The following is a 25,113-nucleotide window of genomic DNA, read 5'->3' as shown; positions in this document are numbered from 1 at the left end:
TATCAACATAACCTGAAAGGCCACTCAGCAAGGAAGAAGCCACTTCTCCAAACCAGCCATAAAAAAGCCAGACTCTGGTTTGCAACTGCACATGGGCACAAAGATCGTACTTTCTGAAGAAATGTCCTCTGGTCTGATGAAACAAAAATAGAACTGTTTGGCCATAATGACCAACTTTATGTTTGGAGGAAAAAGGTATGAGGCTTTCAAGCTGAAGAACACCATCCCAAACGTGAAGCACAGGGGTGCAGTATCATGTTGTGGGGGTGCTTTGCTGCAGGAGGGACTGGTGCACTTCACAAAATAGATGAGATGTATAGATGCATCATGAGGCAGGAAAAGTATGTCCATATATTGAAGCAACATCTCAAGACATCAGTCAGGAAGTTAAAGTTTGGTCGCAAATGGGTCTTCCAAATAGACAACGACCTCAAGCATACTTCCAAATTTGTGGCAAAATGGCTTAAGGACAACAAAGTAAAGGTATTGAAGTGGCCATCACAAAGCCCTGACCTCAATCTTAAAGACAATTTGTGGGCAGAACTGAAAAAGTGTGTGCGAGCAAGGAGGCCGACAAACCTGACTCAGTTACACCAGCTCTGTCAGGAGGAATGGGTCAAAATTCACCCAACTTATTGTGGGAAGCTTGTGGAAGGCTACCCGAAACATTTGACCCAAGTTAAACAATTTAAAGCCATACACTCAATTAGTATTTTGGTAGCAAACTTCTGACCTACTGGGAATGTGATGAAATAAATAAAAGCTGAAATAAATCTCTCCACTATTATTCTGACATTTCACATTCTTAAAATAAAGTGGTGATCCTAACTGACCTAAGACATGGAATTTTTACGAGGATTAAACGTCAGGAATTGTGAAAAACTGAGTTTAAATGTAATTGGCTAAGGTGTATGTAAACTTCCGACTTCAACTGTACTTCCCGTTTGAGTTTTAGCTTGTAAGCAGGAATCGGAAGGATAGAGTTATAGTCAGATTTTCCAAATGGAGGGCTAGGAAGAGCTTTGTATGCGTTTGTGTGTGGTTGAAAGTTATCTAGTTTATTTCATCTCTAGTTGCACAGGTGACATGCTGTTAGAAAGGAGGTAAAACAGATTTCAGTTTTCCTGCATTAAAATCACCAGGCCATCACCAACGCTTCTGCTTCTGGGTGAGCATTTCCTTGTTGGCTTCTGGCCCTATACAGCTCATTGAGTGCGGTCTTAGTGCCAGCATCAGTTTGTGGTGGTATATCGACAGCTAAGAAAAATATAGATGAAAACACTTTTGGTAAATAATATGGTCTACAGCTTATTATGAGGTATTCTAACTCAGACGAGCAGAACCTCGAGACTTCCTTAATATTAGAGCTGGCGCACCAACTGTTAACAAAGAGACACACACACCTCTCCCCCTTACCAGACACTGATGTTCTGTCCTGCCGATGCATAGAAAAACCACCTAGATGTTTATTATCAATGTCCTTGTTCAGCCACGACTCCAAGAAACCTAGTATATTACAGTTCTTCAGGTCCTGTTAAGAGAGGAGAGCACGCAGAGGAAACGGTGAGTGCATAAACTGCCTCTACCCTCAGTTCTATTGGCGAACGTACAATCACCAGAGAACAAACTGGACAAGCTCCGTTCGAGACTATCCAATTAAACCGCATTGTTCTTTTTTGAGTCTACAGGATTAGGGCCTGGTCAGGGGTGAGCAGTATGAAGTGCGCCTCTGACTCGTTGAAGTAGAAATCTTCATCCAAATCAAGGTTAGTGATTGCTGTTCTGATGTCCAGAAGCTCTTTCGGTCATTGTGGAAACATTATGTCCCCCCAAAAATGTGATTAGCGCAAAAAAAAACACAAAACAGCAGAGTTGGTCAGGAGCCCATAAAATGGCTGCTTTCCATTACAGACCCTTTCTAGTTGTTTGGAGGCTCGGAGCTATAAACCAACCCCCACAGAATTATATTCAAATGCCAGCCAAACATTTCTCTGGCAGAGATACCGTACATATGGTGGTTATTACGAGACAGCTAGGGCCAATAGGAAGTTGCAACATGCAGAGTGAGTTGCATAGGAGAAGCTGTAAAACAAAGACCATAACTAAACCACATGATTCACAGTCACATTGCACTATGGAGCATGCAAACCTAAGCGTTACTCTCTACAGTCTTTAAGCCTATGACCATTGCCACATAATCCCATACTGTAATATGGTAATACCCTTGTTAGACAATTGCCCCTCCCTCCCTTTCACCCATTCTGCTTTTCCTTCCTCACCTCCCCTCCCAGTGAAGTGCCCTTCTCTCAGGATGTCTAAATCCTTGGCACAAGGTGCTGGCTTATTTACTTCACCATCACCTCATGGTTGTAATTATCCTGTCCCCAAGATCAGACAAGCCCAGAGAAGGGGCAGCTATTCTGGGCCACAGGGGCGGGCAAGGCCCTGGCTTCACGCTGACTTCCAACGTACATCCATCTTCCACTCGGCCCTGATTACCATCATTCCATCCCAGATTGTAATCATTATGGGAGAGTAAAGACGATGTTGGTTTGACGTTGGTTGGTCCTTATCGTTGCCATGAGGACAAGCCCACCCCTTTTTTCTGCACAATTAAAAGGCTTAACTGTTCTTAATAACACAGTTAACCCCCTGTTCCTAGGCCGTCATTGTAAATAAGAATTTGTTCTTAATTGACTTGCCTAGTTAAATAAAAGTTTTTAAAAATATTTTACAAACTTGGCAAAACAACTCTCACTTTCTCTCCCTAATTCCTTCTCTTCTCTGACTCATTGTCATCCTCAATGTCTCCAGAGTAGGCCTTGGTGTATAGGTGTGTATATGTCTGTGTGTGAGAGGGTGTGTATAATGTATATAATTGTGTATGTGATCCCCCTCAGAACTCATCCAATGTGATATCTGTGTGGGTGTGAGTGTGTTCTCTCTCACAGCTTGTCTCTCGCAATGATACAATCAGTAAATATGAATGAGGAAGTGTGTGTGTTTTGCCCGCAAAGCTCCTTTCAAGCTGTGAGAGGCAGCCTTTCCTGGTATGAGCGAACACCCATGCCCGGTGGGTATCTGCACCCTGTCCTACTCTCTCTGTGTCACCTCATTGTCTTACATCAGATAGCACATCGATTCTGCCTGCACTGTCTCGTATCTCGCAAAGGGTAATGGGATAGACAAAAGTAGTCTGGCGACAATGGGCTGCCATAACATTCAAAAATATTACCTAGGTGACATCGTCTGCTGAACCCCATTTCTGCCTCAAAACTGTTTGAATGAATCTATGTTAAAACAATAAAAATGTTTTTTTTGGTGAGAAAGTGTCACCCCATTTTACATCTAGCTAAGGATTATTGTGCTTCAAATAGCAGTATTTCTGAAGTTTGACAATGGGCACGGAAGCTAGCATAAACATGTCTAACAGCTGAGCCAGTCACTGAAATCCTCTTTAAGTGAAATGCTGCTGCTGACCAACTAGCTACCTACTTACTGCTGCACACACAATGTTGAATCTTCCAACAAAAGCTAGCTAGCAAGCTACTGTAGCTAGTAGTGCTAATGCTTACATTAGTATTGGTTTTCAAGAAGCAGATGATCTTCTGCTACGAGACATTACAGTAGCCTCCCGAGTCAGCTGCTGTGCTCAGCTGACCCAACAATACGATCGTAGAGAAACATGCTGATCTACAGACTGGTTTCTGATAACCGACAGTGTTTCTTAATTGTGCATAAGCTGCACGTCTACAACTTCAGGGTCATTTAAACAGGCTAAGCAAGCTTTTTATGTCAGTGATGGAAGAGCTACCTAGCTATCTATGTCAGTAAGCTAGCTACAACAGTTAGCTACACAGCTGACCAAGCCACTGCACTGGCGACCAACATCCCTGCACAGGTCTGTGCAGGAGATAGCCACTGGTTAGTTTTTCTTTTCTCACAATTGCAAACTATTAAATCACAATTTAGCAAGATAGTTATTCTGCCTATTTCATACGAGATCAGTCAAAAATTTGGAACGATGTTTGCAATTTTTTAATGGTGGATGCTCAATATTTGAATGTCAGTTCAAAGTCTTAGAAGACAGATCAGTTGAGGGACCAGCGTCACGGAGGAGTGACGCCATCCGATTGGAGACAATGGTGTCACCTATCAGAGCTAGTGACAGACGATGGTTGTCGTGACAACCTGTCTCATAGCGCTGCCAGTGTGTGACGAGATCACAAAGACGGTTAAAGACTGTTGAAGACTGTTTTATTGTGTAGACTGTGTGTCCGGTCTGTCTCTGTCCATGTCAGTCTGCCACCATACAAGTCAGACTTGTCTCCTCAGAGTGGTTTTCCCTAGTCCTATATCTAGTTTCAAATTCAACCTCATTCATAGTAAATTTAACATCCGTCACAACGTAATTCACAAATTCAAATCATGACAGTTATAGACTACAGTGCATGTCCTGATCCCAATCCCACAACCTCATGATTGGCTATAATACCAATAGATCCCTCTCCCGTTCTCTCTCTCACACACCCCTTTTTAAAACTGAATCACAGAGCTTTTACTCCTGGCCTGACCGTGACTGCTGGCTAATGACTAACTTGTAGCCTCTCTCTCAGCTGCTAGGTGTATAACAGAGTCAGCTGTGCCCATATGGCTGCTTGTATTCCTGCCTGGCCTAATAAAGGACTCACATGTGACTCATAGTGGAAGCCAATACTAAATGTAACCATTCATTGAGAGTCCTGTTGGCAGATAGCATTACCGTCAGTTCAGAAGAGTCTGTGTCTGGGACTGGGGGGGGGGGGAAGAAATATGTGAGAAGAAATATAATTACATATAGGATCATGTGAGCTGTGTATTGGTCATGGTAAGAGGCTGAGGTTGGCCTTCAAGTCAAACTAATTGATTTATTGTGATGATGGATGATGAGGATTTCTTCCCATGAATCCCTGACCGAATGCCCCCCACTAGAAGTAAGGCCTCATATGGCAGTGAAGTGCCTTGAGGTCATAGAACCAAAACCCATTGTAAATGTTTGCAGAGTCACAACTCAAACGTGTGATGAGGATCGTTTTAAACACAGTGTAAACAGTTTCAAGTGGCCTGTGGCAATCTGCCTCCCAATCTAATTTTAGAATCTTAATTTTGAGATCCTGAATGGAGGACTTGCCATAAGGTTGACAAAATGGGTTGTCATAAGGTTGACAAAATGGGTTGTCATAAGGTTGACAAAAGAAGAATGGAGGGTTAGAGAGACTGGAAAGAGAACAGAGAAAATGTGCTGGCATGCATGACTGAGTTTGGAAAACACCCCACAGACTAGACTGTAGGCTATTCTTAAGTCTCTCTCTCTCACTCTGTATGTGGACTGGGCCAACTGAAACTTACTCAACCTGTAGAAATATGATGCCAATTGGCAAAGGTTGGATTCCTCTCTCTCCGTACTGGGTGGGCACTCAGGCGACCAGCCCATGACCTACATTCCGTTGGCAATTATATGCGCTAACCTGATCATCATACCACGGGGGGAACAAAACAGACCAGTCTATACAGGAATTTTAAATTCAATCTGAATGTTCTCCTACGTACTTAGGTAAAAAGTGAGAAAAAAATTAACGTATTGCGATTGTGCGAACGTCGTGATTTCACGACCACCTGTGATCTCCAAAACGTCCCATTTAGAAGTGCGCAGTCACCGCACTCAATCATTTTTCAGTGCATAACATTTCATTCTCAATTTTTTGTAACATAATCTCAAAATGATTGATTAATGAAAATGTGCATCCATGTCCTACCTGCGATATCCCATAGTTGTAACCGCACCAACGTTTTGCTGTCCCAGTTGATCACTTTGAGTGCAAAATCTACCCCAATAGTCGCTCTGTAGTGTTGGGAGAATAGCTGGTGGACATATCGTTTGATGATGCTGGTTTTCCCCACACCTAACTCCCCGATGACTAGGACTTTGAACAAGTATTCCTTACACTCCGATACCGAGCCGCCTGCCATGGTGTAAAACTCTGAGTGACACTGACAACTTTCTCAAACTCAACAACTTCCTTTTTTTTCTCACTAGATGAGGAAAAATGAATCTGTCCTCTCTGTTTCTGTGTTGTTTGGAAATATGGTAACTACAATAGAAAGCGCTCTACTTCCCTCCTCCTCGTTGCTCAAAACCACCTGATAAGTCATAGGACCCGGAAATGTTTATTTTCGGTTCAACTTTTTTTCTCTACTCCAGTGTTTACATGGTAACCAGGGTGAGTCTGAAAGAGAGACACACTTGCACTTTGTTTTTGTTGAGCGGTTCTGCTCATGCTAATTCCTGAAACGCACTTTTTGCTCCTCATATATGATGTTTTCTATTCATGAACATTTGACCTGTAATCAAAACGTCCAAACAAATAGTAGGGACCTATTTGGACCAAATGCATTGTAAAGTTTATCGGGACTGCCATTTAACTGGTGAAAAAATGCAGATTAACCCAAATTAAAGCATAATGAAATCATGCAATCAACAGTCCTCTTACTATAAAATATGTTTATTTTACAGCATTGTTCAACCTTGCCAAAAACATGTAGGCCTATCTCATTCAAGCTGAGACTGTGTAAAACGTGATCTTTCTGTTACTTTACATTTAAGAAATGTTAAAATCTTCAATCAACTTACACTAATAGACTAAATATAACATTTTGTAATAACAATTACAATACTATAGTACTATACATACTGTATATTCATGTTTATATACTTTGGATTTTCATTCTTACAGATAAAGTACTAATAAACTTATGATCAAGTAAACCAACTGCAATTTTATAGTACAAGATCTAAGCGAGATTGAAGCGTGTATAATCTTACCACAAGAAGCAACTAACTACCCATTGGTAAGCTTTACATCTTAATATTTCCAAGTGGATACAGTTGACTTGTAAAGTTTATCTGAAAAGTTACGCAAAATCAATGTCAACACACAGCTCTTCCACAAGCATCTGTAAGACAAGTTTTAAAATGTCTAAATAGTTTAACATTCTAAATATATAAACATTTACTGATATTACAAACATACCATCCGTGTGAAAAAATGAGAGATGGCTCAACAGTATTACAAACTTTGAAAACATACACAAGTAGATTCCCATTACAATGACACTGCGACCTCAGAAAAAAATTATATCATCACACACACAGTATAGGGTGTCCAATCAGAAACACATATTTTGACCTTTGGGTAAAGTATGTTAATTGTGTAGATAATCCTCAAAGAAAACTAATGGTCCAACCCTCATATCTCTATCATAATCCATTCAAATGTTATTGGAGTATTTACCCTTATAGGATGGCCAGAATTAGAGTGACTCAATCAATGGAGGCTAGAAAAAAAAGTGGTACAAAAATCAGGAAATGTACATTGTGTCAGATAGGCTGGATTATGTGCAAGAATTAAGGCTAGGGTTACCTGACAGGTTCACTTTCCTGTTGAACTCGTCATTTCTCTTCCCGAATTCGCAGGGCCTTATAAAAATATAGATGGGATATTGATTTTGAGACGTGTCATGTAGTATTTTCATATTTTAGTATACACTTTTCATATTAATTCAAAATTCCTGTCATTTTTAAAGATTTGTCACCAAAACATGCTTATCTCTGTGAAATGTCAATGAAGCACAGAGCGTATACCAAGCTTTTTTATTTTCAAAGCCCTTTACCTTTAATTCAGCTCGTCATGCATATTTTGGTTTTTGTGACCCGCGGAAACAACTTTGGAGACGACGACCACAAAATGTTAAATCCTCAAAAGTTGTTAGGAGAAACTTGCAACGGAGCTCTGTGCTTATTATCGAATGTATTAGGTTAAGAAATCCGTCTTTTTGGTAATAATGTTAATGATATGTTAGAGACTGAATGATTCAGAACATGAAGAATAATATTTGTCTTGGTGAAAATGTATTGTATAACATAAGGAAGTGAAATTTCATCACCAAAACATGTTTTCAAACACTCTGGGCAATGTGGGTGGACACCCTACACAGTATGGAAAACAGAACCACATCTTTATAGCGTTCTGTGTGAACCAAACATGTCTCAGGATTTCATAGAATATGTTTAAACCTATATCATAACATTACTGTCGCCTACAATCAAACCCACCATATAATGTAGAATACTGTACACAATCTCAGAATATCCTGAAGATGCCTTATCACCAGTCTCTGCAAAGTGCGATCAAAGAGCAATACAGTAAACATTAATGCAGAGAACAGGAAACCTACTCTCAATGGCACAATAACAAAACATGTTGCAAAGTATCTCACAGCGCAAATACTCAATCTCCAATTCAAGTATACTATGTTACAGTACCTTGGGGCCTTGTATGCAATGTCAGAGACACATAATACTGCATGAAAACATCAGTCTTATATAATATACTGTAGCATATCCTGCTGTTCATAAAGAAAGTTTATTTCCTATCAGAGAGCAAATGTTTGAGCTGCAATGAGGTCAGTAGTAAAAGTACTGGTAAGCTGAGGTGAATGCTTCTTATTGACGACTAAGTCTATGAAAAAAGGCAAAGGGTCTTGAAACAGCTGCGTCTGCTACACATAATATTATAAACTGCACAGGTACAGTATTGGACCAAACAGGCAGTGCATTCTGTGATCTGTAGTCTTTAGCCAGCTTTGTCCCTGTATCTCACTGAAATCATAGAAGTCTCAAGCACCTTATACACAGCAATAGGGCTTCCCTCCATTTGTCTCATAGGATATGTTAAATGCACAACAATAGCAAAACCAAACCATATAGCTGCAGCCATTATTGTGATTGCCAATCCATTTGGCTCAAGAACCAGGTAGTTTGGGCACTGTTCCCAGTCTCAAAGTTTGCTGACAGGCTGGTGGGAACTCACAGCCCTTCAGAAACATGATTGCTACTATTCCATTTATTTATTTATTTCTCTCACTTAGACTCCCCCTTGATGTAAAAAGTATTGTATAATCCAAGCAAGCGAATGACAAAGCAAATGGAGAAATGTATAAATAAATAAATAATACAATTGTTGATGTTACCTCTTAGTAACATGGTGTGTCGGTGTGTGTGTGTGTGTGTGTCAGTGCCTGTTAGCTCTCACAGTGTCGAGGAGCTCTGTCTGAAGTCCTGGAGGATGACGGAGGAATAAGCGGAGCTCGGGGGGCTGCAGAAGACCGACTCAGAGACAGGGGAGCCGGGAACCGACCCGGCAGAACACACTGAGTCCCTGAAGGGGGAGGGGGGAGTCAAAGCCAAGGAGTCTTCCAGAGTCAGCTTACTCTGAGCCAGCTCCTCCTTTCATCGTCCTCTTCCTCCTCCTCTGTGTAGCTGTGTAGGAGGTCCAGTGCCTCCCCCTCAGCCCCCTCCAGGGAGGAGATGAGGTCCTCCTCTCCAAAAGAAGCACCCCCTTGCAGGGGATAGGAACGCTGGGAGAAGGTGAAGCTTTGGGGTTGGTTGGTGGAGCTGGCCTGAATGCCGGAGGCACCCATTGTGTCATTAAATCCAGGGACATTGGAGCTGTGCGTGTCCACCATCGCCCCCTGCAAATGCTCAGTGGTACAGTCCGTTAAGTGAGAATAAGAGGGTGGCTCCTCCGAGTCCTGCCCGTGGAGCATTCCAGAGTGGGAGTGGGAGGGAGTCCAGAGAGGGCGTGCTTCCCCCCCCCCGTCCTCCTCCTCCGCCAGGTTGTACAGAGCCTTGGTGCCGGGGTGGGGGAGGTGGGGGTCTGTGCCAGGGCCATGGTGGTGGGGGTCGCAGCTGTGGGGGTCGATGGTGGCGTTAGTTAGGGGCCTGATGACCGCCGTCTGATTCGAGCCGGCTTCCTGTTTCCTCACATGCACAGACAGTCTGTGCCACACATTCCCCCCCCTCTGAGGGTGTCTTGCACCTGGTTCAGACCATGACACAGACTTGCCATTAGAACTATGAACGAGATAAAGACTGCAGTTACTAACAGAGACAACCAGGGGGAAGGGTTAGACAACAGTAACAAAAAACAACATAGCACAATAGAACATAACAGCAGCATTTCAACATTTCTCTATGCATGTTCAAATACTTTAAAGACATATTAACGACATTAAGAGGCAACAATGCTGTGGGTCATTCATTCATTCTAAGAGCCAATGCTTTTAATAATCATTCTGCGCACTTAACTAAATACTTAGTGATTCATCATTTCATAATGTTCTGTTTGAACAGAATTATGAACCCTAGATGGCTGAATTCAAAGCATTTTGAGCCGTCCACCAAATGTAGACCTGTCTATCTACAGTAAAGTGCTTATCAAGCTGAGATGGGCTACATGCACTTGCAAAATGTGGTGCCTGTACTGTCTGACACAAAGTAATGACACAAGGTTTTAGTGCTGTGCTTAGCCGGCTAGGTTAGATTTGTCTCTCTTATGTGATTAGTGAGGGAGACAGAGAGGCATTCATGCTTTCGACACTGGGATAAATGTGAGGGCAATTCAGGATACACCAAAAGCACCTAAACCAGGGGTGTGTGCATCTTCTTCCCTTGAAGGCTGCAGTGTCTACTGGCTGTCATTCATACCTTGTAATCACCAACCAGTCTGGAGCTATAAAGAAAGATTAGTAGACCCTCCTACTAACCACTGAGCCCTTATTTTCCGAAGACACTGCAGCCCTCAAGAATAGGAGTTTGCCAAGCCCTGTGTCTAAAAAATTAGCCTGTCAGAGTCAACCTCTGTCCGTTGGAAGAGTTTGAGAGGAGCATATTAGAGCAATGGTGAGAAACAACACTCAAAGACAACATTCTCTCATCTTCCGTCTCAATCCTTACTGTCAGTGTCTTTGTGGAACGCCTATTAGGAATCCACTTTAAATCTGTACAATCCATTCTTGAATCATCATACATAGTATACGCTCCCATTATTTAGTGCTAATCTTCCAATCGGACTAGCTTTGAAGATACGCCCAGTTCTGAGTTAAATCAACATATATTACCTAAAGATTACATATGTTTAATATCTAGCACATTTTGTTTTTAATCGGCTAATCTACCACACATTATATGTCATCATATGTGGGCAGAAAACTGTAGAATGAAAGAGAAGGGTCTACAAAAAATTGTTAATTGTAGTCACAAGACACCTTTTGGATCCAAATACGTGTGCAGGCCCTATTCTCTCCTTCTATATGCCCTCCTCTTTAGGCCCTGAGTTCTGAACGTCACTGAAGGTTACTCACTTGGTGCTTCCGTTTTTATTCTTCTTCCTACGGAACATGTTGAGAATGCTCTTGCTTTGCTGAGCCGCCTGGCCGTCTCCCACATGCATCCTGACTACATCGGACGTGGTGAAGGCGCTCCTCACGTTCCTCTCTGGTTTGGCGATGATGATATACATCTTGGGCGAGAACATGCACCCCAGCGCAACGGTGACGCTCAGGCTCACGGAGAAGGAAGTGGTGATGATCTTGTAGTTGGAGCCGAAGTAGATGGGAACGAAGGCCAGCCAGATGATGCAGGTGGTGTACATGGTGAAGGCGATGTACTTGGCCTCGTTGAAGTTGGCCGGGACGTTGCGTGTCTTGAAGGCGTAGTAGGTACAGCTCATGATTAGCAGGCCGTTGTAGCCCAGCGGGGCCACCATGCCCACCGTGCTGGTGTTGCAGATGAGGTAGACCTCGCGGATGCTGGGGTAGTATTTGACGGGCATGGGAGGCTCCAGGATGATCAGGGTTATCTCCAGGATGAGTTGCAGGCTGATGAGGAAGAAGGAGATGAATACCTGGGCCCAGGCCGACATGAAGCGGGGCTTCTTGGTGCAGATCTTCTTCTTGCTGCCGGCCAGGATGCGGGCGATGCGGTTGGTTTTGGTGACCAGGGCAGAGTAGCACATTGCGGCTGAGAGGCCGACTAGGAGGCGCTGCAGGTAGCAGGATGCCACAGTGGGATAGGCGATCAGGGTGAATGGGCAGATGTAGCCCAGTAAGACGCCCACCAGGATGATGTAGCACAGCTCACGACTGGACGACTTGACCACGGGCGTGTCGCGGTACACCACAAAGATTAAGATGACCCAGAGGGTGACCAGGATGCCCACGCAGGACAAACACACTGCCACGATGGATTCCACGTCTGACCAGTCCAGGTAATTCAGAGGCAGGGGCACACAACCTGCAGATGACAGAGGAAAGGAGAGATGCTGTTGTCTATCTAATCATTGAAGCGTGTAAATTGTGGAAAATAAATAGGAAGCTCTGTAAATGGAAAAGAGGGGAACATGGGTAGACTAAAGAATTACTCAAGAACACACACATACGCTCCAAATCTGTCAGATTTTCCTCCCATGCTTATGCTGCAGCGTAAATTGTGTGTGTGTGTGTGTGTGTGTGTGTGTGTGTGTGTGTGTGTGTGTGTGTGTGTGTGTGTGTGTGTGTGTGTGTGTGTGTGTGTGTGTGTGTGTGTGTGTGTGTGTGTGTGGCTGTCCATCATGCCTCATTGGTGGTGACTTGTCATCTGACACACACTGAGAGTCGCAAGGGCTTAATGGGAGGAATGTGACGTCCCCAGACTCAGCTTAAAACCCCTGTATTACAGTGCTCCTAGCTAATAGCATTACAGCGCCACCACAGGCTAGGCCTGCCTACATCTATGCCACCACAACCAGCATAATTTAGTCCTCAAAGCCAAATCACAAGAACTTTAACATTTCTGGCCTCCAAGCTTAGTTAATTAGGCTCACACATCGCCAATGGAAAAGGGAGGCAAATATGAAATGCAGTTATCATCATCCTCTCTCTCAAAAATCTTCAAATCCCATATTTCTCTTCCCTACACAATCCTGTCAAAGCTTTAAGAAGACCTTAAAGCTCCAACATTACTTTATACTTCATTACAACATTACTCCAAAGATTCACTCCCTCCTCGCTCCTCAAGTTCACAACACCTTCCCTTCTCTAAACGTGGGTTTCCCCAGTAATCAAGAATGACAGAGCTATGGGAACCAAAAAACTAGTCACAAAAATATCCACCTTTCCACTTTTCCATTCGGATGTGGGAATGATATTCCCTATTAGTATTTCCCAGACATGCTTAGGAACACACAGGAAAGGGAGCAATTTCATCTCAGATGACAAACTGTTGGAAATCTATCCGTGTCCTCTAAAATAGTTAATGGGATTTTTCACCTAGCAGCTGTGAGAGAAGAGAGCTCCCCTCAGTTCGAATCGCTGACAAAACAACTCCTGGGTCAGGGAGAAGGCACCGAGGGGAAGGGGGGAAGACAGTGGAGAGAGAGAGAGCTGAGAAGAGAAGGCAAGAGAGAGGGGAAGATGAGACAGACAGACTAATAGACAGCAGGTAAGAGAGCAGAAGGTGAGATGAAAGGAGTTTGGGAAGGCAGAGCACATGACGGAGACAGTAATGTCTTTAGGTGATAAGAGTATAGAAATCAAATATTAAAATATTTTCAAAAATTCTGTCGTCCCATCTCGAAACTTACTAACCCAAATTGGTAAAAAGCTATTGTTCTCAGAAACTCCGTTGTCTATTACATATGTTATATCCTTCATCAGACACCAACACTTGTTGGGCAGTTATATCTCTCGATGCAGAAAAAGCTGTTGATAGACAAGAATGTTCATATCTTTGGTTGGTTTTGGAACCAATGGAACTTGGCTCCAATTTAATTAATATGATTAAAATAATATATGCCAATCCCTCAGCCATAGTAATAACGGGCAATACCTGCTCTGTTCCATTCAGAAAAACTGGAAGTAGCAGACAAGGTGATCCCATCTCACCTCTGCTATTTTTTGTTGTTTCTGGAGCCCCTGGCCCAGTTAATTCGACAATCAAAATAAAGTACACCAATATCTCTAAATTCTACAGATCACGCCATTTCCTTATACGCTGACAATATCTTACTTTATCTAGACCTTAGATAAAAACCATTGTTTGAAACTTTAAAAGAATGTTCAAATCAATTCAATCCCACCTCAGCAGATGGGATAACATCCCAGTTGCTTTAACCTGCAGAATATCGATTGTCAAAATGAATATATTGCCACGGCTGAATTTCTGTAGTTCAATGTTTCCCTTGACTCCCCCTTCTGGCTATTGGGATAAAATCCATAGTTCGGTTTTAAAATGTATATGTCAAAGTAAGTGATCCCGGATAAAATTAACAAACCTACAGAGAGAGAAAGACGTAGCCAAAATCCATAACAACATTTTCAATCTGTTTCCAGGCATTTAATCCCATCCTGAATTGGTTTAAACATGATCCTTCCACCCCCTGGCTAAGTATAGCAAGAAGTATGGTGTCTCCTATTGCCCTGAAAGCAGTGGTCTTCACTGATCTATCCCTTAAACTATGTAAACTACAGATTGGTTCTATTATTGCTTACACAATCTCTATTCGGTGGAAAATTTAAAAACAATTTAACTGGGAATCAAAATGGCATGCCCACAATCCAATAATTCACAACAATGCCTTGCGATCTGTAGGGCAGGCTTTAGCATCCCCCCAATGGTCTAAATGTGGAATCCATATCCTGATATCATGGACAGTAATTGACCGTAAACCCAACTATTAATAAACCATCCAATGATGTTAGTTTTTATATCAATTATCTGTGCTCTCTATAATATATAAACAACTTTTGGAAATCTCATTCTGCCTAGCCATTAAAAAATAACTGGAACAGAATATGGAAAAATACAGTGAGCTCCAAAAGCAGTGACAATTTTGTTGTTGTTTGGCTCTGCACTCCAGCACTTTTGTTACTATACTGTGACTGTGAGGTTAAAGTGCAGACTGTCAGCTTTAATTTGAGGGTATTTTCATCCATACGAGCTGCAGTACCGACGCATCGCCGAGCCCAACAACTGGAAGGTAGAGAGAGAGAGAGAGAGAGAGAGAGAGAGAGAGAGAGAGAGAGAGAGAGAGAGAGAGGGGGGGGGGGACAGAGACCGAGGTTAGCTAGCCAGCTATTTGTCGTCCTTAACGTAGGTGACTCTGCTAGCTAGCCAACAGCTAGCCAACGCTAGCCAACGTCTTCTGTATAGAACTCAACTACCCGGTCGCATTCACAGGTTGTATCACTTCTTCACTTCATTTCATTACAGTACAACGGTTTGATTTGTTTGATCGTAGCTAGCTACTTAGCTAGCTACATAGCCGTCTTTGTATCAAAGATAATTGTGTAGTCTAGAGCGATTTTCTAGGTTCGCTAGCCATCTATTGTCGTTCTTTTAACGCAACGTAACGTAAACAACACTGCTAGCTAGCCTGCTAGCCCCGAATAGCAACACTGCAGAAACTATTACACTCAACGGAACGACTTGATTAGTGTAGTGTCAACAACGCACCCACTGCCAACTTCAGCAGTACTGTATCATTTTAATCATTTTAGTCAATAAGATTCTTGCTATGTAGCTTAACTTTCTGAACATTCGAGACGTGTAGTCCACTTGTCATTCCAATCTCCTTTGCATTAGCGTAGCCTCTTCTGTAGCCTGTCAACTATGTGTCTGTTTATCCCTGTTCTCTCCTCTCTGCACAGACCATACAAACGCTCCACACCGCGTGGCCGCGGCCACCCTACTCTGGTGGTCCCAGCGCGCACGACCCACGTGGAGTTCCAGGTCTCCGGTAGCCTCTGGAACTGCCAATCTGCGGTCAACAAGGCAGAGTTCATCTCAGCCTATGCCTCCCTCCAGTCCCTCGACTTCTTGGCACTGACGGAAACATGGATCACCACAGACAACACTGCTACTCCTACTGCTCTCTCTTCGTCCGCCCACGTGTTCTCGCACACCCCGAGAGCGTCTGGTCAGCGGGGTGGTGGCACCGGGATCCTCATCTCTCCCAAGTGGTCATTCTCTCTTTCTCCCCTTACCCATCTGTCTATCGCCTCCTTTGAATTCCATGCTGTCACAGTTACTAGCCCTTTCAAGCTTAACATCCTTATCATTTATCGCCCTCCAGGTTCCCTCGGAGAGTTCATCAATGAGCTTGATGCCTTGATAAGCTCCTTTCCTGAGGACGGCTCACCTCTCACAGTTCTGGGCGACTTTAACCTCCCCACGTCTACCTTTGACTCTTTCCTCTCTGCCTCCTTCTTTCCACTCCTCTCCTCTTTTGACCTCACCCTCTCACCTTCCCCCTACTCACAAGGCAGGCAATACGCTCGACCTCATCTTTACTAGATGCTGTTCTTCCACTAACCTCACTGCAACTCCCCTCCAAGTCTCCGACCACTGCCTTGTATCCTTTTCCCTCTCGCTCTCATCCAACACCTCCCACACTGCCCCTACTCGGATGGTATCGCCGTCCCAACCTTCGCTCTCTCTCCCCCGCTACTCTCTCCTCTTCCATCCTATCATCTCTTCCCTCCGCTCAAACCTTCTCCCACCTATCTCCTGATTCTGCCTCCTCAACCCTCCTCTCCTCCCTTTCTGCATCCTTTGACTCTCTATGTCCCCTATCCTCCAGGCCGGCTCGGTCCTCCCCTCCCGCCCCGTGGCTCGACGACTCATTGCGAGCTTCCGGGCAGCCGAGCGGAAATGGAGGAAAACTCGCCTCCCTGCGGACCTGGCATCCTTTCACTCCCTCCTCTCTACATTTTCCTCCTCTGTCTCTGCTGCTAAAGCCACTTTCTACCACGCTAAATTCCAAGCATCTGCCTCTAACCCTAGGAAGCTCTTTGCCACCTTCTCCTCCCTCCTGAATCCTCCGCCCCCTCCCCCCCTCCTCCCTCTCTGCAGATGACTTCGTCAACCATTTTGAAAAGAAGGTCGACGACATCCGATCCTCTTTCCTAAGTCAAACGACACCGCTGGTTCTGCTCACACTGCCCTACCCTGTGCTCTGACCTCTTTCTCCCTCTCTCTCCAGATGAAATCTCGCGTCTTGTGACGGCCGGCCGCCCAACAACCTGCCCGCTTGACCCTATCCCCTCCTCTCTTCTCCAGACCATTTCCGGAGACCTTCTCCCTTACCTCACCTCGCTCATCAACTCATCCCTGACCGTTGGCTACGTCCCTTCCGTCTTCAAGAGAGCGAGAGTTGCACCCCTTCTGAAAAAACCTACACTCGATCCCTCCGATGTCAACAATTACAGACCAGTATCCCTTCTTTCTTTTCTCTCCAAAACTCTTGAACGTGCCGTCCTTGGCCAGCTCTCCCGCTATCTCTCTCTGAATGACCTTCTTGATCCAAATCAGTCAGGTTTCAAGACTAGTCATTCAACTGAGACTGCTCTCCTCTGTATCACGGAGGCGCTCCGCACTGCTAAAGCTAACTCTCTCTCCTCGCTCTCATCCTTCTAGATCTATCAGCTGCCTTCGATACTGTGAACCATCAGATCCTCCTCTCCACCCTCTCCGAGTTGGGCATCTCCGGCGCGGCCCACGCTTGGATTGCGTCCTACCTGACAGGTCGCTCCTACCAGGTGGCGTGGCGAGAATCTGTCTCCTCACCACGCGCTCTCACCACTGGTGTCCCCCAGGGCTCTGTTCTTGGCCCTCTCCTATTCTCGCTATACACCAAGTCACTTGGCTCTGTCATAACCTCACATGGTCTCTCTTATCAAATGCAGACGACACACAATTAATCTTCTCCTTTCCCCCTTCTGATGACCAATCGCATCTCTGCATGTCTGGCAGACATATCAGTGTGGATGACGGATCACCACCTCAAGCTGAACCTCGGCAAGACGGAGCTGCTCTTCCTCCCGGGGAAGGACTGCCCGTTCCATGATCTCGCCATCACGGTCGACAACTCCATTGTGTCCTCCTCCCAGAGCGCCAAGAACCTTGGCGTGATCCTGGACAACACCCTGTCGTTCTCTACTAACATCAAGGCGGTGGCCCGTTCCTGTAGGTTCATGCTCTACAACATCCGCAGAGTACGACCCTGCCTCACACAGGAAGCGGCGCAGGTCCTAATCCAGGCACTTGTCATCTCCCGTCTGGATTACTGCAACTCGCTGTTGGCTGGGCTCCCTGCCTGTGCCATTAAACCCCTTCAACTCATCCAGAACGCCGCAGCCCGTCTGGTGTTCAACCTTCCCAAGTTCTCTCACGTCACCCCGCTCCTCCGTTCTCTCCACTGGCTTCCAGTTGAAGCTCGCATCCGCTACAAGACCATGGTGCTTGCCTACGGAGCTGTGAGGGGAACGGCACCTCAGTACCTCCAGGCTCTGATCAGGCCCTACACCCAAACAAGGGCACTGCGTTCATCCACCTCTGGCCTGCTCGCCTCCCTACCACTGAGGAAGTACAGCTCCCGCTCAGCCCAGTCAAAACTGTTCGCTGCCCTGGCCCCCCAATGGTGGAACAAACTCCCTCACGACGCCAGGACAGCGGAGTCAATCACCACCTTCCGGAGACACCTGAAACCCCACCTCTTTAAGGAATACCTAGGATAGGTTAAGTAATCCCTCTCACCCCACCCCCCCCCTAAGTTTTAGATGCACTATTGTTAAGTGACTGTCCCACTGGATGTCATAAAGTGAATGCACCAATTTGTAAGTCGCTCTGGATAAGAGCGTCTGCTAAATGACTTAAATGTAATGTAAATGTAATGTGAATCGTTTAGATTAAAGCACTTTTTGTACATGCTGCCCCCATTTTCGGGGACCAAACGTATTGGGACCAATTCATTTGTGTGTACTAAAGTAGTAAAAATGTAAGTATTTGGTCCCATATTCATAGCACACAATGACGACATCAAGCTTGTGACTCTACAAATTTGTTGAATGCATGTGCTGTTTGTTTTGGTTGTGTTTGAGATTATTTTGTACCCAAAATAAATGAATGGTAAATAATGTATTTTGTCAAAAATAGAAAGTCACTAGTTGTTTCATTACATACTAAATGTATTGTTGCTTTTTGTCTCTGTGGTATGATCATTTGTATTTGTGTACTTTTTTAAACTTCATATTTTTGAGTGGCGTTCCACAGGTGGGTGCAAGCTATAAAATTACAATGAATTTGTTTATTGTCTGTAGCCCCCCCCACAAGAGAATGATAAAATTAAAAAATATTTCACAAAATGAATCAGTATATCAGCAAGGAATGGGGAAGCATAGACAGACATTGGCAGTCCATTCACAGGGAGAACAAAGCAGAGTGCAGTCTGCAGGGAGTTGGGGACTGGGTTTAAGCAGAAACCTGGGATATATTGTCAGTATGTGGTGGTGGATTGGGAGACTAGCGAGGTGGGTGTCAGAGGAGATGGGCCAAGGCTGGGGGAGGTATAGATAGAGGGGATAGTGACATACAGGTTAGAGAAGATGTTAGGGTTAGAGGGGGTAGGACCTAGAGGAGATCCATGTAGTCAGTCATCATGGCTCATAAATACATAGTTCCCAGTTAGTTAGTTACCTTCCAGCTCGTCATCGGGCCACCAGCCCAGGTCACAGGCTTGACAGGTGAACTCATCCCGGACAATCTCATTGTCCTTACAGGTAGTGCAGATCCAGCAGCAGCTCACCTCGCCCTTCCTGATCACCTGATCACACAGAGGTCAGAGGTCACAGGCTATCAGTCAAAACAGTAACAATGCCCAAACCACAACAAATCACAACCCCCACACCACTAACCCCAATCAGATATAAAGACGGGTATTAGTGTCTAATATGGCCTTGATGGTGCAAGTTTAGGCCCTTTGCACCACTAGGAGCTAAAATGAATAAGTCAAGTCAGGTGCATAATATATATATATATATTGTATTATGTTTTTAACCTTTATTTAACTAGGCAAGTCAGTTAAGAACAAATTCTTATTTTTTACAATGATGGCCTACCCCGGCCAAACCCTAACCCAAAACATGCTAGGACAATTGTGTGCTGCCCTATGGGACAATCACAGCAGGATTGTGATACAGCCTGGAATCTAACCAGGGTCTGTAGTGGTGCTTATAGCACTGAGATGCAGTGCCTTAGACTGCTGCACCACTCGGGAGCCCATTTTATAAGAACCTATATGGTGAAACAGTTTTTCCTTAGCGGTACACAAATTATATTCCAAAAGACAAGCTCAGCTGCATTTACTTTGTCCTGTTCCCAGAGTGTATGTTACCAGAGCAGTGATATGTAAAACAGGGTGATGCACAGGACTGTAAACAAAGCTTTAGCGGGCCCAACTAAAGCAGACAGGAGAGTGTGCATGCTCCCTGTGGTGGGCTTATGGCCAGGCTGAATAATACTGGCCCTGGTTGAAGAGACTCAAGGTGTTTCTACACCTGCATTGCTTGCTGTTTGGGATTTTAGGCTGGGTTTCTGTACAGCACTTTGAGATATCAGCTGATGTAAGAAGGGCTATATAAAAACATTTGGTTTGATTTGATTTGAGTTTCCTCAAGATAATATAGGCTCCACTGCATTTTGTTAATTCACAATGAAAGTATACCTTTTCAACCAGGAATGGAATCTGCTCATCAATTCCTAAGCTAGGGATCCATTTACAGAGCAAACTTAGTTCAAATAAGATTAAACAAAAGCATTAAAGCAGAGAAATAGTGAAAGTAGTTGTGCACTAAACTGAGTTCTGGGTATTCCTGACAGACTGGTTCAGGACCTATCCCAATCCAGCCTGGCTCAGCATGGTTTTTCAGTGTCTGTACCTTGATCTGTCCCCTGGAGCAGGGCTCGCTGCAGACAGAGCGGACCATGTCACTGTTGTTCATCCACAGCTTCCAGTCATCAATGTTCAGAATTCCCTCGTGCCACGAGCCCACCTGCTGGTAGTCATAGCTACCGTCTCCCACACTTTGCAGGTTCATGATGTCATACCTGAGAGGGGGAAAGGAGAGGGTAAATGAGAGAGAGAGAGAGAGAGAGAGAGAGAGAGAGAGAGAGAGAGAGAGAGAGAGAGAGAGAGAGAGAGAGAGAGAGAGAGAGAGAGAGCAAGGACATCATGGAGAAAGAGAAATTAAGAGTGAATTAGTGGCAGGTGTTTTAATGATAACCCCTAAATACATTGCTTAGAGCAGACCCCTTTATTCAAAATCACTAACAGTTTATAGACTATATAGTTGGAAGTTTTGCCAAGCAATTTCAGGTAAAGCCACTTAGAGGGGTACAGAACATCACCTTTGGGCTTAGAACCCAGATCTATTTTGATTATGAGGCCATGCCTAAGTACTAGCTCTGACCTCTGGCTTAAAAACAGATGACTGGGGGTGTTTTTCACCTGTCTTTCAGGGACTGTCTGTAGCTGGCTGGCAACAAGATCTCATATTCTCCATTCGAAATTCAACGTATTATTTTCAATGCATTAATTCCACGTGGTTAAGGGGTTAAAATATTTCAAAGGTTAACAGTTCATGCATTCATTCTGAGTGGTTAAGGTGTGTGTGTGTGTGTTTTCATCGTTATTTCACACAAAATCTGCTCACCAACAATTCTCCATAGAAAACCTCATCCCCCTCTTCCTCCTCCTCCACCTCCCCTACATCCTTCTCCTCCTCCTCTCCTCCTACTCCATCCATCGCCCTCACCTGCCAGGAGTGTCCCCGTTCTCATCGAAGTACACATCCTCCCCTGATACCCCTCTGAAGGTGGTCTTGAGCAGGTAATCCAGCAGTTTACTGCCATCGATGGGGTCCATGGCCTCACACAGGCCTGGCTGGCCAGGACACAGCTCACTGTGCATGTCATGGAGACCGTGGGCCATGGCATAGATGGCATTAATGACGAAGCCCATCTTACTGTCCTGGACGTAGTTCTCATGAAGACTCTCGTTGCCTAGGGATTGGTGAGAAATTTACAGAATGTCAAAATGGGGGATTGGTTGATGTTGTTTTCCTAAGAGGCAAACATTTTGTTTGTTTGTGCTGGATTTACAGTGTCGTATCAATGGGAACATTTTATCCACAGAATATTGTACTACAAGGGAATTATACAACTTCTTTCTCCAACCCATGAAGAACTGAGTTTTGAATTATAATTGTATCAAAACGTACAACAAAAACATCTCTCTTTTGCAGCACAATGGAATTGGCACACACCATACAGTAAATCACAATAAGGTGTCCAAAGGCTTGTTTTTTCCAAAGGATACAGAACTTGGAGGAATCTTGAGGGAGAAAGAGTTAAGTCTGTGGACACCATATTGTGTACCAGGCATTTTTGGTCAGCTAGCTGAAAGCATTGTCAGGCAATACAACTGGCAAAACAAAGGTGGACATTAACAAAGCACAGGGAATAGGGCAACCATAGCACTAATAGTGACATTTTTGTAAAGATACATTCATTCACCCTATAATCATACTGTACCTGAGGTGCTACTCCGTGAAATGTTTAACTGCTTAAATCTCAAACTATTTTCTTGCCATATTTTCCTATTGTTTCTTAATTCATTTACAAAATGGCTGTATTTTGTCTGTGGTGATCATGCAGACAGGCAGCATTGGGGTATTCTATATACACATCGCTCTCCTACTCTAGTGTTCTACTGAAAGGGGTCGTGAACAGTGTGTTTCAGTGACTCATTCTTCCTTGTGCTCCCTCCACATTGCAGTACTTTCAAAAAAACAACCCAAAAGCTTGTACAGTAGAGTTTGACTGATTTGACCCTACCCCAGGCTTTCTCCGAACACAGCAGCCAATTTGAAGCTTCTATTTATTTCACTGGTCTAGAGGTAGCACAAGGGTCCAACATGATCCTCAGAGATGGCACCAGTCAAACTCTACAAGTCTTGCCGAAGTGAAGTGATGTGCTTATACAGTACGATGCAAGTGCGGGAAAAGTCATCATCTTCTTAATCCTGAAATATACACTTACCACCTTGGAGATCTTTAGGAAGAGAACATAACATGAGATACAGCAAACTATCATAGATCAAACCCATATTGGTTTAATAAGTCTTCACAGAGGTTGAGGTGAATATACTCACAACAGCATCGATACTTGGAAAAGCTTTTCTAACAAAATGTTTGAAAGCATGCTTATTGAGCATTGTTTCAGGTGATAAATCTAATCGGTATGTTAATTGTGATTTGTTGTGAATAATATCCATTAAAAAATGTGTTAGTGATTTTGGTGGGGCAACAACTCAGTTTACCTAGATCACCTTTTGTTCGAAAGCAGAGAGAGTATTTGGAAAGGGGGAAAAAGGGAGACATCAATATCATTATCATACAATTGCCATTTCAAAGCATTAAGATGAACTATTCATGTTAACTAACTCATCATGTATTGAAATTGCAGTCAATATATAACCTCCTTATTTTGTGATGATTTTAGATTTTCTTCCGATTGCTTTCATTGATTTTAAGATGTATTTCCTTCCTCCTCCCAACGTAAACCCTGCTAATTCCTCATGACTCTGGGTAATGTAGTTTATTAGTGATTCTCACCGGAGCAGACTTTCTTGTATTTCTTCATTTCCTGTGGGTGTCCGGCCAGCCGGCACTGGAAGCGGTACTGCCAGAACTCTGGGAACCACGGGTTCCGTGAGTTGGTGTCCAAACGCAGCTTCAGGAAGTAGTCATCGAATGACTTCACTTCCTCTGACTGCAGCTTCATCGTGATACCACCTTCAGCTTCCTGTTCATACCCCTCTACCACCTCATCACGATCTGCCCATCCATCACTGGAGAGAGAGGGGGGGGGGGGGAGACTTTTGTAAAACAATGAAAATGCCGCTGATCGGGCACTTATTGGTAAAACCGCATTTCACTTAAATCGTGCATGGTTAACTAATCAATTATCAAGAAAGGCTATTTATACTACAGTATAATGAATGTTTAATTTAATACTTCAATCAGGGCCCTGATGCACAGTCAGTTCAATATTTTGGAGAGGGAAGAGCAAGTTCATTTTGAAGAAAAAAGCTTTCAACCCAAAAGAAAACCAATTAAATAATTTACTAAAGAATTATGTCTGTGTTACATTTCCACATGAATTCATAAGGAGGACTTCAGGCATTCATCCAGTGACACTGCTAGCCAGAGCTTACCATTCTGAGGTGAGCAATTTACAACAGTCTCACTGTCTTGTCATTGTTAAGTTCACTGACAATATCCTTTCAGACCAGGCCACATTAAGAGAGAAGGGGAAAAAAAGTGTAGCAGAGCTTAGGCCATGTGTCAAATCGTCCCAACAATCAGATAACAAGCACTGCAAAGGTCCATCCTTTGCTCTTCAAGCTAATAGGCAGTGACCTTCAAGTCTACTATAGTTTCTATGGCATCTGTAGGGATCACTATCCCCTTAGCTTTAGCTCTGTGGCCATTGATTAATCCCAATGTGTAAGGACCGACGCCGGACAGGAGAAGCAGGTGCGGGGAGTCAAACATTTATTCAGGAACGGACATAGAACCCGACAGGAACAGCGTCAGCACACGGGAAAACAAGGACATATGACAAACAATCCCGAAGCAGGGAACATAACATGGGATGGGCTCCTTCCGAGCCAACCGGGGCAAGGAAACCTCTTGAGCCAGCTAGGGAGTGGAAGCCCAACGAGCTGGCTAGGCACCCCCGGGTTCCATCGGCGGCGACCCAGAACCGGCGTCACCACCAAACGGAACACCAGTACTACCCGATGCTTTGTGTGATGGCTTCGGGATCCTGAAAGGAGTGACACCGGACAGGAGAAGCAGGTACGGGGAGTCAAACATTTATTCAGGAACGGACATAGAACCTGACAGGAACAGCATCAGCACACGGAAAAACGAGGACACATGACAAACAACAGGGAACAGATCTAGGAAACAGACAGATATAGGGAAGGAAATTACGCAAGTAATTGCGTCCACGTGAGTCCAATGAGCGCTGATGCGCGTGACGGGGAACGACAGTTGTGCATACTGAAGGTGGCTTGAGTGTATAATGTTAGGCAGTCTGGCGCCCTAGAGCACCAGAGGAAGGAAGAGAGGGAGAAGGTGTGACACAATGTCTCTCTCCACTACTATCTCCATCTCTTTGTGGATAATATAACAAAGACAGGACAAAGATGGCTTCCATCTTAATTGTCAGCTCCAATAACAGTGGAAGCTCTTCAGAGGAGGAAGGGAAGGACCATCCTCCTCAGTGAATAAAAACATAAATAAATTGTGAAACATTTAAAATGTGATCCTTTTTAGATAAAACTATTCTA

At 44.2% G+C, this 25,113-nt stretch overlaps 2 protein-coding genes across 7 annotated transcripts in view; both read right to left on the bottom strand.

Moving 5' to 3' along the window:
- The window catches only part of LOC123995243 (ras-related protein Rab-32-like), a 30,255-nt gene extending 24,067 nt beyond the window's left edge, over nt 1-6,188 (bottom strand). The window contains exon 1 of one of the 3 annotated variants that reach the window (XM_046298703.1): nt 5,796-6,188. In XM_046298703.1, coding sequence (XP_046154659.1) covers nt 5,796-6,009 — 214 coding nt within the window. In that variant the 5' untranslated portion in view covers nt 6,010-6,188. Of the gene's footprint in view, nt 1-1,416; nt 1,908-5,795 lie in introns of those variants that run through there. The other 2 variants (XM_046298704.1, XM_046298705.1) reach the window with 2 other exon arrangements.
- Nucleotides 6,189-6,537: 349 nt separating this feature from the next.
- Nucleotides 6,538-25,113, bottom strand: part of LOC123995242 (metabotropic glutamate receptor 1-like) — a 52,217-nt gene continuing 33,641 nt past the window's right edge. The window contains exons 4-11 of one of the 4 annotated variants that reach the window (XM_046298699.1): nt 23,369-23,604; nt 23,074-23,082; nt 22,794-22,805; nt 21,508-21,754; nt 20,632-20,800; nt 19,391-19,517; nt 11,242-12,172; nt 6,538-9,952 (exon numbers count right to left, since the gene is read on the bottom strand). In XM_046298699.1, coding sequence (XP_046154655.1) covers nt 9,301-9,952; nt 11,242-12,172; nt 19,391-19,517; nt 20,632-20,800; nt 21,508-21,754; nt 22,794-22,805; nt 23,074-23,082; nt 23,369-23,604 — 2,383 coding nt within the window. In that variant the 3' untranslated portion in view covers nt 6,538-9,300. The remainder of the gene's footprint in view (nt 9,953-11,241; nt 12,173-19,390; nt 19,518-20,631; nt 20,801-21,507; nt 21,755-22,793; nt 22,806-23,073; nt 23,083-23,368; nt 23,605-25,113) is intronic. The other 3 variants (XM_046298702.1, XM_046298700.1, XM_046298701.1) reach the window with 3 other exon arrangements.

Source organism: Oncorhynchus gorbuscha, linkage group LG14, assembly GCF_021184085.1.
Source record: "Oncorhynchus gorbuscha isolate QuinsamMale2020 ecotype Even-year linkage group LG14, OgorEven_v1.0, whole genome shotgun sequence".
NCBI classification, from domain to species: domain Eukaryota; kingdom Metazoa; phylum Chordata; class Actinopteri; order Salmoniformes; family Salmonidae; genus Oncorhynchus; species Oncorhynchus gorbuscha.
This window is presented reverse-complemented; position numbering and strand designations above follow the sequence as displayed.